Below are 11,291 nucleotides of genomic sequence, written 5' to 3' on the forward strand. Positions count from 1 at the left end.
GACAAGGAGGATGAGAAGCATGGTTATCTCTTCTTCGTAACATTGTTTTCTTCAAAAAGCGTCTTTCAAGGAAAGATATTCTCTTCTCTTCCCTTGCTTCGTCTTCTTTCATCTTCCAACTAATCTCCATGGTATCTCTCGCAGCTAATGTTTGCTGTTCTCCTTCTCTTTCTTTCATTAAGTCCGGGCAGCATCATTCGCCGCGATAACGACTCGAATCCTCATCATCATGACCACAAAGCGAAACTAAGAGAAAGGAGAGTCCATTCCAATNNTAGGATACACTTTCTCTCATTTTACGTGTACATACACGCTTCTAGATCGCCGTCTATACAAGTCCGTGAATGACTTGAATGCACTCTACCCCCGCCTCTCCGCTAGGAATGCGTTCTCCTTCCCCTTTCTCTTCAAGATGCGGGTTGTTTCGCTCAGTCAGAGAGAGGGACACTCGCCCTGGTGTCCTCTCTCTCAATCTCCATCATCGCATCGTTGAATGTCATTGGTTCTGTCTTCTTCCTTCCGCTCCTCTCACTCCCCTCGGGACAGCGATAGATGGAGTTTGACGACGATGACCTCCCCACTAACAACCCGGGCTTCCGAGGCGCTCTCCATTCCTACGCAGAAGAAGAGAAGATAACGCCCCCAACTGTGTGATCACCACTCNNCCCCCCCCCCTCGGGGCAAGACGGCTTCTGCATATCTTTCTTCACTCGTCGCTTCTCTTCTTCTCTTCACCTTCACGAAAGCGACAGGAAGTTCCGAAGACGCGATTCTCAAGTATCAAAAGAAGCAAAAGATCTTTTCTTTGATAAGGAGAGAGTATTACGACTTGTCTTAGGAGAGGAATCCCCCTTCTCCCTTCACCCTCCCCTCTCGAACCTCCCTTGTCTCCTTCCTGCCGGGGGTGACAAGGAGGATGAGAAGCATGGATTTTCTCTTCTTAACAGAGGGAGTCTTTCACAGAGAGATGTTCTCTCGTGCTTTTGCTCTCTCCTTTGGTCTTTTTTCATCTCGTAATTCTTCTTTATGCAGTCTCTCGGCCGGCTAGTGTTTGCCGTTCTCCTTCGCCTTCCTTTCATGAAGTCAGTTATCATGATCATTTACCCCAATAACAACTCACAAAATCACTATAATCAGAAAACAAACTAACAGAAAGTAGCACCTATTTCAGTGATGAGAGTGAGAACTATGGTTTGAGTAGACAGCCACACTTCCTTTAGTTCTTTGTGCATTTTCTCGTCCTAAGGTTTTTGGAGACACATGTATGTTGCTTCAGCCGCACCGCACTTTACTCTTCTTCTTAGAGATATACAACAAGCTAGGAGGAGACGACAAAGAAGGCGACAGCAGTAGTAGCAGTAGCTCTCTGTATGTTCAAGGAAAAGCCCCGAATGAAGGACTGGGCTACGATACGACATTGCTTTCCCCTCACCCCAAGTTCAAGAGAGAGGCCGGGAGTGAAACAGTTACTGCTAGTCAGTAGTTGATTCATCATAAAGTTAAGGCTGATACAAACCAGACACACATAAGTACTAAGGCATGCACCGGCGAACAAGGAGGAAAGACATGGCGTTTAAAAGAAAGAAGAAAGAGACAAGTCTGTGTTGCCTAACCACTGAAGTGAAAGAAATCAACGTACATGCATGCTTGGCTATGATGATGAGCATCTCTTTCCCTTATCTTTCTAGGGAGGCAACTCTACGAACCAGCAACAAGAAGAGAACCAAACTAAGTTTGCGTGGGCAAGAGGAAACGAGTCTCGCTCTCTCCGTCTGTCTCTCTCCTCGCATTGGCCCCCCGCCCCCCCCCTAGATGATGTCTCAGCTTATCTGTCCATATCTATCAGTCTTCATCTGCCTGTGTCTACGTGCCTATCTGCGTGTACTTTTCTCTTTATCAGTAGATAGCCGCGCACAACGTAGCAGATGCTTTTTACTAGCTGTTTGTCTGTGTAACATAAACTGTCTTGGGAGAACCAATCTACAAAGAGCCAAAAGTTGGTGCTGCACTTTCTTCTACTCCCACCAGTGCTGAACCTGTAGAAGAAGGGAGAACCTCTCTTCTGCTTCTTCATCCTCCTGACTGTCGCCATGATGGGAGTCATAGTCACAGATCAGAAGAGTGGAAGGATGTACAAGAGACTCCACCCTCACCTGATGGTATGCTCGTAATCGTGTCTTCTTCCTCCATCTCGTGCAGCAGCCTCGAGGAAGGGGAGAGCCCACAGAGACTAAAGGCGCACTTGGACAAGACAAACACCGCCTACCTGAAGGACGGCAGTTGATGCTGGATGGATAGATATATACGCATAGCTAGGTTAGAAATAAAGGGACATAGATAGGTCGAAGGCGGATAGAAAGGCATACGTAGACTAAATGTAGACTCCGACAATGACTCCAGGTAAGAGGTGGCTGGGAGAAAAAGGAGACATCATAAAGGCGTACACGGAGGTTCGGTCGCCAGGAAACGAAGAGAAGAAGGGTGTCGGACGGCAGCATTCATGCATTCTCTCCAGCGAATAATGAATGAGAAAGGGTGAGTTCGATGGAAGACAGCTAACAGAGAGAGAGACCGGAGGAAATTTGCCCTATTCCCACGTGAGAACAATTCCCATACTCCCCAGAAGACAATGAGAAAAAGAACGAAGAGACTGGCCTCGGGCGTTGAAAAGAAGGAAGAAAGTCCGTAGAAGAAAGGAGGCTTTGTTTCGTTGACCCATTTTCCGTGCACACTCTCTAACTCCATATTGCATGGATTGTGCATGCACGAGTGGCCAGCGTCCACGTATCCATTAATTCATTCGTTGACGCACAGGTATATGCGATCTTGTTGGATGGAGAGCGAAATACACACACCGCATTTGCATCGTTTATCTGCTTCACTCATCCGAACGTTAGTCTCATTATTTTTTTCTTACTGGCTGGCCCCACAAAAGTCGTGACGATCAGTATCACTAGTTTGGAGTTTCTTGGGTGAGAAGGCAATAATCACCAACAGTCAGGGAAAAAGACTGAGGAAGCTAAAAGAAGGGATTAGTAGTACGAACAGGCAGACTAGACTTGCTTGCTTCACACATATCGATACAGACCTGAATGCGTTCCCCTCTGAAAGAGGAAGTGAAAGAAGAAAACAGTGAGAAGGACGGATGGAGGAATTCAGGGGGGAAGAGGTTGAACCCAAGCTACTACTACTACTACTCAACACACCTCAGCACTACTACTCCTGCTACTCAACACACCTGACCACTACTACTTCCGATGCTACTCAGCGCAACTCAGTACTGCTACTAAACACAAGTCAGCACTACCACTACTCAACACAAGTCAGCTCTACCACAACACAAATCACTACTACTACTGCCACCCGAAGGCCCGGAATGCAATTTCGTCTTAATTCTTCGAAGCTTTTCTTTTCTCCAGAGGGAAGTCAGAACAATCAGTGACCGTGGTGGCAAAGATGTTCTTCAGGGGAAAATAAAGAGTACTGGGAATAGTGCCGATCTAAGGAGCGCTAGTCCGCCTCAAAGAGAGTTTTGTGATGTTCTGCAATAGTGGATTCAAATGACACCGAGGGGTTGTCGCCCTCTTCTCCTTGTGGGTTAGACGGCACTTCAACTCCGCGGTCATAAAGAAAAGCCAGTACTATGGTCAGAGGAGGCCACGACGATCTCAACAGCAGGTTTCGGCCCACCTAGTAAAGGCGATTCAAGTACCGGTACGGGGCTGTCTGTGAGCATCTGTCGAACTGATTCGAGAATGACGAAGAGCACGACTAGGTAAACGGAATGTAACCTATGAGAGGACAGGCGTAATGTTTTTGCCGTGGCCTCCTCTTCGTGTTTACTGCTCGTACGCCAGGACGTCCGCCGAAGAAAGTGTACGCGTAAACAGGACAAAAGGGTGCGTCCTCATCATCGGACAGAAAAAGCCTCACCAGGATTGCAGGAGGTCACAAACCACGAAACGAACCCTTCAGATTAGAGTAGCACCCCTACATCACCACGCGAAACCACAGCCAGTTGTCCGAGAACGTGTACCCCGGGGCAGTCTCTCAAGTGAGATTACGTCAAAAAGATAGCGAAGCCGTGGGCGACCGTGAGCACCGCACTGCTATGAAAACGGAGTGTTTCGGAACTATGGCGTACTTCCGAGCCATAACCGAATCAAGCAGCGGACGCCCTGCCCTGCACTGGTAGGAGACACATACCACTCCGAGCTAAAGAAAGCTTGAAGTTTTTCTTAGAGATGCACTGAAATCGTGACGGAGGGACGGCTCACACTCGGGCTCATCCGCTCTTGTCTCCAAGAACACAACGAAAGGAAAGGTTGTGAACAAGAAGAGGGCTCTCCGCAGAAAATCTCTCCGTGCCCCACGTCATCTCACCTGCCAAAATGTGACTGTCATGGAAGCGCTGCAGGAGAAAACGATCCCCTCCACGACCTGTCTTGTGATGACATCACCGCAGAAACCTATCGGGGAATCGCGGGTCGAAGAGATGCTTTCTCTGGTGTAGCTGGGCAGTAGCGTCCTGGTGTAGCTTTATCCCAATGCGCGCACCGTCCAAATTTCTGCGGTGTATTGTTAGACCACCGGAAATGACATTTGTCCTCAGCGTCAACAGCAAATCGAGCGAGAGAACTGTGGACTGACAAGAGTCGATTGAAGGGTAAGAGCGGTTATTGACCCAAAAAACAAACAGATAACCGGAGAGCAAACCACTTCCACAAAACTCCGCTAATGCGCCCCGTAGGTCTAGTTTACTGAGCATTTCTGACCATATTGTCAAAGAGGAACCGTATCTCACGCTGACACGCTGTGGCTCGATGTCCGAGACGAGCCACGACGAATAGCACCTGGGAGAGTGGGACTGTCTCGGGGAAAGTCGCGAAACGCTCTCTTGCTTTGATCGGACCACAGCAGAAGCATGGAGGGCCAGGCCTTGTTGACTAGGGCAGTGCGGACGTACAACTGGCTCCAGCGCGTACGGCCGGTGCGGGAATCATCTATACGCAATGCTTCAGGCCCGCAGGCACTTTTTCTTTCATGTTTCTGACACAAGCCACCGATATTAAGTAATTACGGTTTTGAGCACATCTGTATCCCTCAGTGACTATCCAACTACTTGTGCGAGAGTTGTCAGGCAGCCGACACAAAATGTCTGAAAGAGTGGAGAGCTGTTCGGCTTCAAACTGAATGTGCAACCGGAGAACTGCCGTCGCCCATCTGTCTTTTCCCGACATCTCTTCTACTGGCGTGAGGATCAGTCGCGCTGCAACCTGGCTCGTTGACGAGAAGCTCTCACGGGCACCGGCAAAAAAATGTAAACAAATGTTGTCTTTACAAAAAATTTTAAAACAAATTTCATTATTATTAGTAAATATCAAAAATCAAAAGAAACCCGCAGACCAGGTGCAAACTGCTCTGTGCCCTGACGAGTTCTGGAGAGCTCGGGGGGGCTGTTGGGCTTCGGAGGTGGTTCCACGTGCTGCAGTGGCGCTGCTCGCCACAGTTTAGCCACACCCCTGAGCAATTTAGAGGCAGTGGGAGAGCAGGTGACCGTTTTTGCTTCCGGAACAGATGGCGCCTGTCCGGCCTCTTGAGATCTCAATTGACATAGCTTTCTTTCTTCAGCTTGAGTCCATCGGACGCTTGGTGTCTGCAAAAGTTCACCAACTATTTCAGCCGCCAGCTGAACTAACGGCCCAGTTGAGTTGGGACACGACGTCAGGACACCGCTGGAATCAAATTACCGGAGGCGTCGTCTTCGAGAGGGTCCAGGTCCCCCAGGTGATGCTAGCACACAGACTGCAAATCTCGAAGCTGGCTAAGCGCGTCGGCGCAACCTCGAGCTTCTCAATGACCCTAAGCGGAGAACGAAGGAAATGGAGAAACAGCAAAGAGAGAAGCAGAAGACAGAAGAGAAAGGGAGCAGAAAAGTCCTGATTACAATCGTAGCGATTGACGGTAGGGCGAAGAGGGGAAAGGAAGGTGAACAAGCGGGAGAAGAGAGAGTTGATGAGCGCCGTCGGCGGAGGGCGAAGGCATGATGGTATCCTTCAATCCTGTCTCCTGTTTCTTCTGTATAGACACCCGCAGCATCCAGTATTGACGCCTGCCGTATGGAGGTCTGCAACGGCATTGAGTCGTGTATCCCTCAATAGATTAGTGATAGCGAAGAAATAGAACACTGAGAAACTTGCTAGATACTGAAGAATGAATGAAATCAAATGGACAATGGCAGAAATGCATTAGTACGTGAAAGGAGTTAAGCTACTAGGTACGGAGGGAACTGAACTACACACGACTCTCACTCTGCCTCTCCCCACGGCAACAGGCAGATTTTTTGTCGACCTCTACGCCTTTACTAATCTTTCGTAGAAATACCTTTGGGTTTATTGTTGGTTACTTGTCTTACTCGTGATGAAGAACGAAGTGACACTAATACTCACTAATGAGAGCCTCTACTGCTGTTTTTACTATTGTTACTCTTACTGCTAGTAGTATCAATACCACTTCTACTACTGGGACGCTTCCTCGGAGTATGTTTTTCCCCTGGCCTCAAGCTGCTGACTTCTCTTTCTCTTTCTTCCTCTCTCTTGCAATCGTCGGACATCGGCGTTGTTCATCTAGAGAGGAGGACTGCGTGAATGACTTGAGTGATATGATTGCTCGGATTTTATGAGAACCGTCATCACCACAGCGGTAGCACTGGTGGTAAGGAGAAGAAAAAGAAGACATGAAGACTGTTTCTTGAAAGAGGTCTTTCTGGGTCTTCCTGTCTTGTCTTTTTTTTTGTTCTCCCTTTCCTCTTGTAAATCGGTCCTAAAAAAATACTCAACCAATTTAAGTGTGAAGCGCCACCAGGTGGACGCCGGAATCCCACCACATACACGCCCCTAAGAGCGGAGTGGCTGTTTTTAGCAGAAATTCAACGAAGAGCTCTTCAAATGCAACAGCTTAAAGAATATGCTATCGACGCCGGAAGTGCCGCGGTTGCTGGCAGTTGCCCTCCGGTTGTTATCCTGAATGGAGTTTGAATTCCCATCATCCCAATCACTAAAAAAGAAATTTACAGTCTTGTCATTTCTTGTCACCACCGCTGTCACGATGAGGTGAGCTGCTAAACCCTGCTGCCTCCTTTAGCTGTGGCAGCCGTTGCTCCAGCTCCCTCTCCGAAATACACCTTTGATTCCCCGTTACCCGTCACTGCCACGGTAGCCGAATACAGTGCCGTCGAATGCTGATAGGCTAGAGACTTGCATGATTCATCGCTGGCCAAAGTCATAGCGCGATCCGTTGAATAAGGTAGAATCATCTGAGGAACACGAGAATGCGGGTTGGATCTGCGTCTAGACTTCCCTTTCTGACGGAGAGGCATGTGCGCATGAATCAGCCATAGAATTACCACGGTTACCCATGTAGTAAACACCATCAAGTAAACTGTAACTGCTCTACTGAGCACTCGCTGTTTCGCCTCTAGGAGCTTATACTTAGACATGCATTACTTAATCTTCAGGACAAGCATATAACTACTGACTGGATCAACCAGGTTACAACTTCTCGTTTCAAGAAGTCGGACTAAAGTCAAGCTCAACAGGGCCTTCTTTCCCCGGTGATTCTGCCAAGCCCGTTCTCTTGGCTCTGGTCTCGTTGGATGGTAGGCTGGGACAGTGGGAACCAAGATAATCCATTCAGGCGCGTTGCTAAGTAGATGAGGAGGGACTCAGCCACCTTAAAAGAGCCCTACTTACTCCGGCAGGTTGCCCGAGCTTGATTGAATTTCACCACATTGCCGTCGGAGTACGGGGAAGAAATCGCATTGCGTCAACACCAGTTGGGACGTCGCAGTGTGCTGATCCAAGCAAACAGTCGGATTCGTTGTCCGCTCTAGTTCTGAGTGTTCATCATGCACGCACAGCCCCTACTTTCGAAGGAGAAAGCAGCTTTTTTCCGGGGTGCAGTACAGGCAGTGCCCGCGTTCGCAACACGCCGAAGCATGAAATAGTTCCAAGATTCGTCGGATAGAGACCCTCGTAGCGCAATGTACCCAGCTTTCAGAGCCAAAATTCTTCCCGAAGTCACAGTTCTATTTTGTCGACTTGCCTAGTCCGGCAGGTGGTCAGTTGAGCGGCAGCTAGTGCTTGGGCCGGCCTGACCCCCCTCAGAGATTGGAGCTGTCCGGGCGAAGTGAGAAGTGCCTTCAGAAGAACTGAGATGTAATGGCTGCGGCTGGGCCGAAAACCCCCATTCGATGGACCATCTACTTGCAAACCGGGGTGGAGATGATGGTACGACGACTGGCTGGTTCAGTCTCAAAGGCAAAAATACTTCCGCCCTGGAAAAAAAGGAGAGAACGGAAAAAAGGCGCCAGAACCACCATACGAACAAGCGCCTGTATAAGCAGTTTCTTACCTGGGGGCCAAAACAGCCCGGCTGCACCTGGGGGGACCCGAGAGAAAGTTCGCGAAAAAAAAACGAAGCGTGAACAATTTGTTCACCGGGTCCGACGGAAAACGAGGACCGGCACACCCGAAGAGCCTCTCATAAAAACGCCCTTTCTTTCTCATAAAGAGACAACGCAGATGAAGGAAAAGCCCGACGGAAGAAGAAATCAGAAGCATTCCTTCGAGGAATAAAAGGAGTCCCTTCATGGGCCGCGGTCATACATAGATCGCCCGGCAAACAAACGGCCGCAGACACCAGGATGCCCGCCAGGTACGGCGCGGAAAGGCGGGGGGGCGTCATGATGCGGCACTGCGCTAGCTAAGGGGGCGGGCAGGGGGCCGGGTCAAAGAAGGTGTGCTGGCTAGTTTTGTGTTGTGTCTTGCTTTCCGTCTCGATCCCGACGAGCAAATTCAATCGGAACGGGAAGCCCCGAGCACGAGCGACGACGAGAAATGGACGGCAGGGGGGTTTTAAGATGCCTGAGGTCGTTCCCCGATCTTTTATTGTGGCGTTTCGGGGGCGCCGCTGCTGCGGAGATTCTGCTACGACTGCGACCAAGCCTTGACGCGCTATACCGCGATTACGCTTGTGCAGCTATCAGGATATCCTACGTTTCGGAATTTATTCCGAGTTCTACGACTGTTTCGTGTTGGCTGACAAAAGGACGATGGGTTTCCCATCGCTAAGGAGGCTGGGAAGCCGAAAGGTGGCAGGGGTGACAAAGGAGGTTCCAGGACCGCTGACATTACCATCCTCTGAAAGCCACATGGAGAAAGAGGAGAAGACAAGGCAAATGAACAGAAAGAATCCGGAGGACAAGCAAGGAGAGGGCAGCACCAAGCGCGCAGGTCTGCCTTCGTCTGTTACTTCATGCCTCCAAAAGTTCCTTCGCTTCTGGAGAAGAGGACGTGGTGGTGATGCGAGGGACAGCCACAGGATGACAGCAGCGAAAGCGAATACTGATGAAGAAGAGGCAGACACGTGCCTCAACACATCAGGAGTCTCCTCTACTCTACAGGACACGCGGGATGGAGAAGCGTCACCGCTACCGCCTTCCGTGTCCATGAAAACACCTTGTTTCCAAGGACAGTTCTCTTCACGCGAATGCCAGGAGAGACAAGGAGGAAAAAAACAAAAACAAGAAGAGGAGGACGAAGCCATTCCTTGCTTCGACCTAGATGACTCATCGAGTGTGGATGAGCTGGAAAGGCACCATCATGATGACGATGAAGAAAGCATCTTTGTTGAGGAAGTGGAGTGGTTCTTCAAGATAGAGGACGGCATCGTGACAACGGGTGTCTGCAGGAGAAACTGTGACGAAGTCAGTGCTGCGGTGGTCCGTATGGATCCAGAACATGGACGGACTTGGTGTGAAGAAGGCAAAGAAGACACAGAAGAAAAGCAAGAGAAGCAAAGGCTAACGGACACCGTGAACAGTCGCACTGAGTTGGCTGGACCAATAGCAGGCGATCAGGAAGTGGATGAGATGAAAATGTTGGAGGACGGACCGGATCTTGTTGGACTTGTGGAATGCGATGAGGACGAAAGAGACATAAGCATGTTAAAGGACATTACTGCGTTTGTTGAACCTGTTGATGTTTCTTCGATGGATGGTCATGGATGGTCAGTTTGTTTCCGTGATGGAAGACCGACATCGGATTTGCCGTACCGAGCAGACTTTACTTCTTCTCTCCACGCAAGACGGGTACGTTTCATGGAGCCCGTCCTCGTTGATTGGAAGAGAGAACTCCAGGAAGCCAGGAACCAGAGAAGGGCGAGGTTCCTTGCAGATGAAGATCATCTCTCCAAAGAAGACGAAGACTTTATGAATACAATGTTACTCGTCTCGCCTCCTTCTTTGGAAACGCTCGAGCAAGATGACAGCTCGGGCGCCATGATGGTGGTCAGAAGAAGGTCTCTAACTCTCGTGACGACTACTGTTAATTCTCTCACTATTTGTCCTTCATCTGACCTTATCCTAACTATAGATTGGGATGAGGTTGAATACCAGAAGGAAACACCATCTTCACTTAAAGAACATCAAGACCTTCTAAAGTCTTTGTACGGTCTTGATCCTGAAGAAGGTAAAGCCTTTGGTCTCTTCCCTTGGACCGAAGAACGAGCACCCCCTGGAGGAGCCTTACTATTACCCCCAGTGGAGAAACGTCAAGTGTTTCGATTGTGCCCGTGGACCGGGACGAGTGGAAGTGAATCGTTGGGTGAGGAGATCTCTTTGAGCGAATTCTCAATAGTAGAGAAAGCATTGAAGGTCCTCGTGATGCCACGGCTCGACAGTGTTGGATGTGCGTTACTTTTCAACTCGGAAAGGAATGTCAAGTGGAAGCTTCTTCCAAGAGCTTTTTCCGTACAAAAAGGAGATTTGCATTGTTGTGTGGGAGACCAAGAGACAGGAGAAACTCGACTTCTCCCGTATGAAACATCAGATTGTATGACCGTGTCGGCAAGAGAAAAGTGTCCAGAGGAGGAAGAGACGATTGATGACAGGGCTGGACAGGAGAAAGCGTCTGTCTTAGGAATGTCCAGACGGAGTGAGATAGAGGAGAAATTACGAGAAGAAACCAAAGAAGATGATCAAGAAGACCTTGAAGTGGACTGGGAGGAGGCACAAAGGTGTATAGTTACCTGCACGGAGCAGATTCTCCTTTCGCTCTTCGATTTGGCCGCCCCTTTGGTTGAGCTGGGCGCTCATGTGTCAGGATTTTACAATCCTGCCCTGATCGTCATCAAATAGTGCCCTATTTTTAAGAATGACGATCGCTGTGAGAACGCACCGATGCCAGAACGACCAGATCATATCAAGATAAGCAAACCAAGGGGCAATCCAC

The 11,291-nt window shown here is 49.3% G+C and overlaps 1 protein-coding gene across 1 annotated transcript; it reads left to right on the forward strand.

Annotated features, from left to right (window-relative positions):
• Window positions 1-1,887, forward strand: CSUI_003433 (uncharacterized protein). Its single transcript, XM_068063631.1, has one exon. It carries the CDS (start codon window positions 1,540-1,542, stop codon window positions 1,810-1,812), a length of 273 nt encoding a protein of 90 aa, XP_067924395.1. The 5' UTR covers window positions 1-1,539; the 3' UTR covers window positions 1,813-1,887.
• Window positions 1,888-11,291: the final 9,404 nt, after the last annotated feature.

This window comes from Cystoisospora suis, assembly GCF_002600585.1.
Source record: "Cystoisospora suis strain Wien I chromosome Unknown contig_1530, whole genome shotgun sequence".
NCBI classification, from domain to species: domain Eukaryota; phylum Apicomplexa; class Conoidasida; order Eucoccidiorida; family Sarcocystidae; genus Cystoisospora; species Cystoisospora suis.

What these genes read in the sequence shown, in the direction of transcription:
- CSUI_003433 (XM_068063631.1), top strand. Translation starts at nt 1,540, where the DNA reads ATGCACCGGCGAACAAGGAGGAAAGACATGGCGTTTAAAAGAAAGAAG.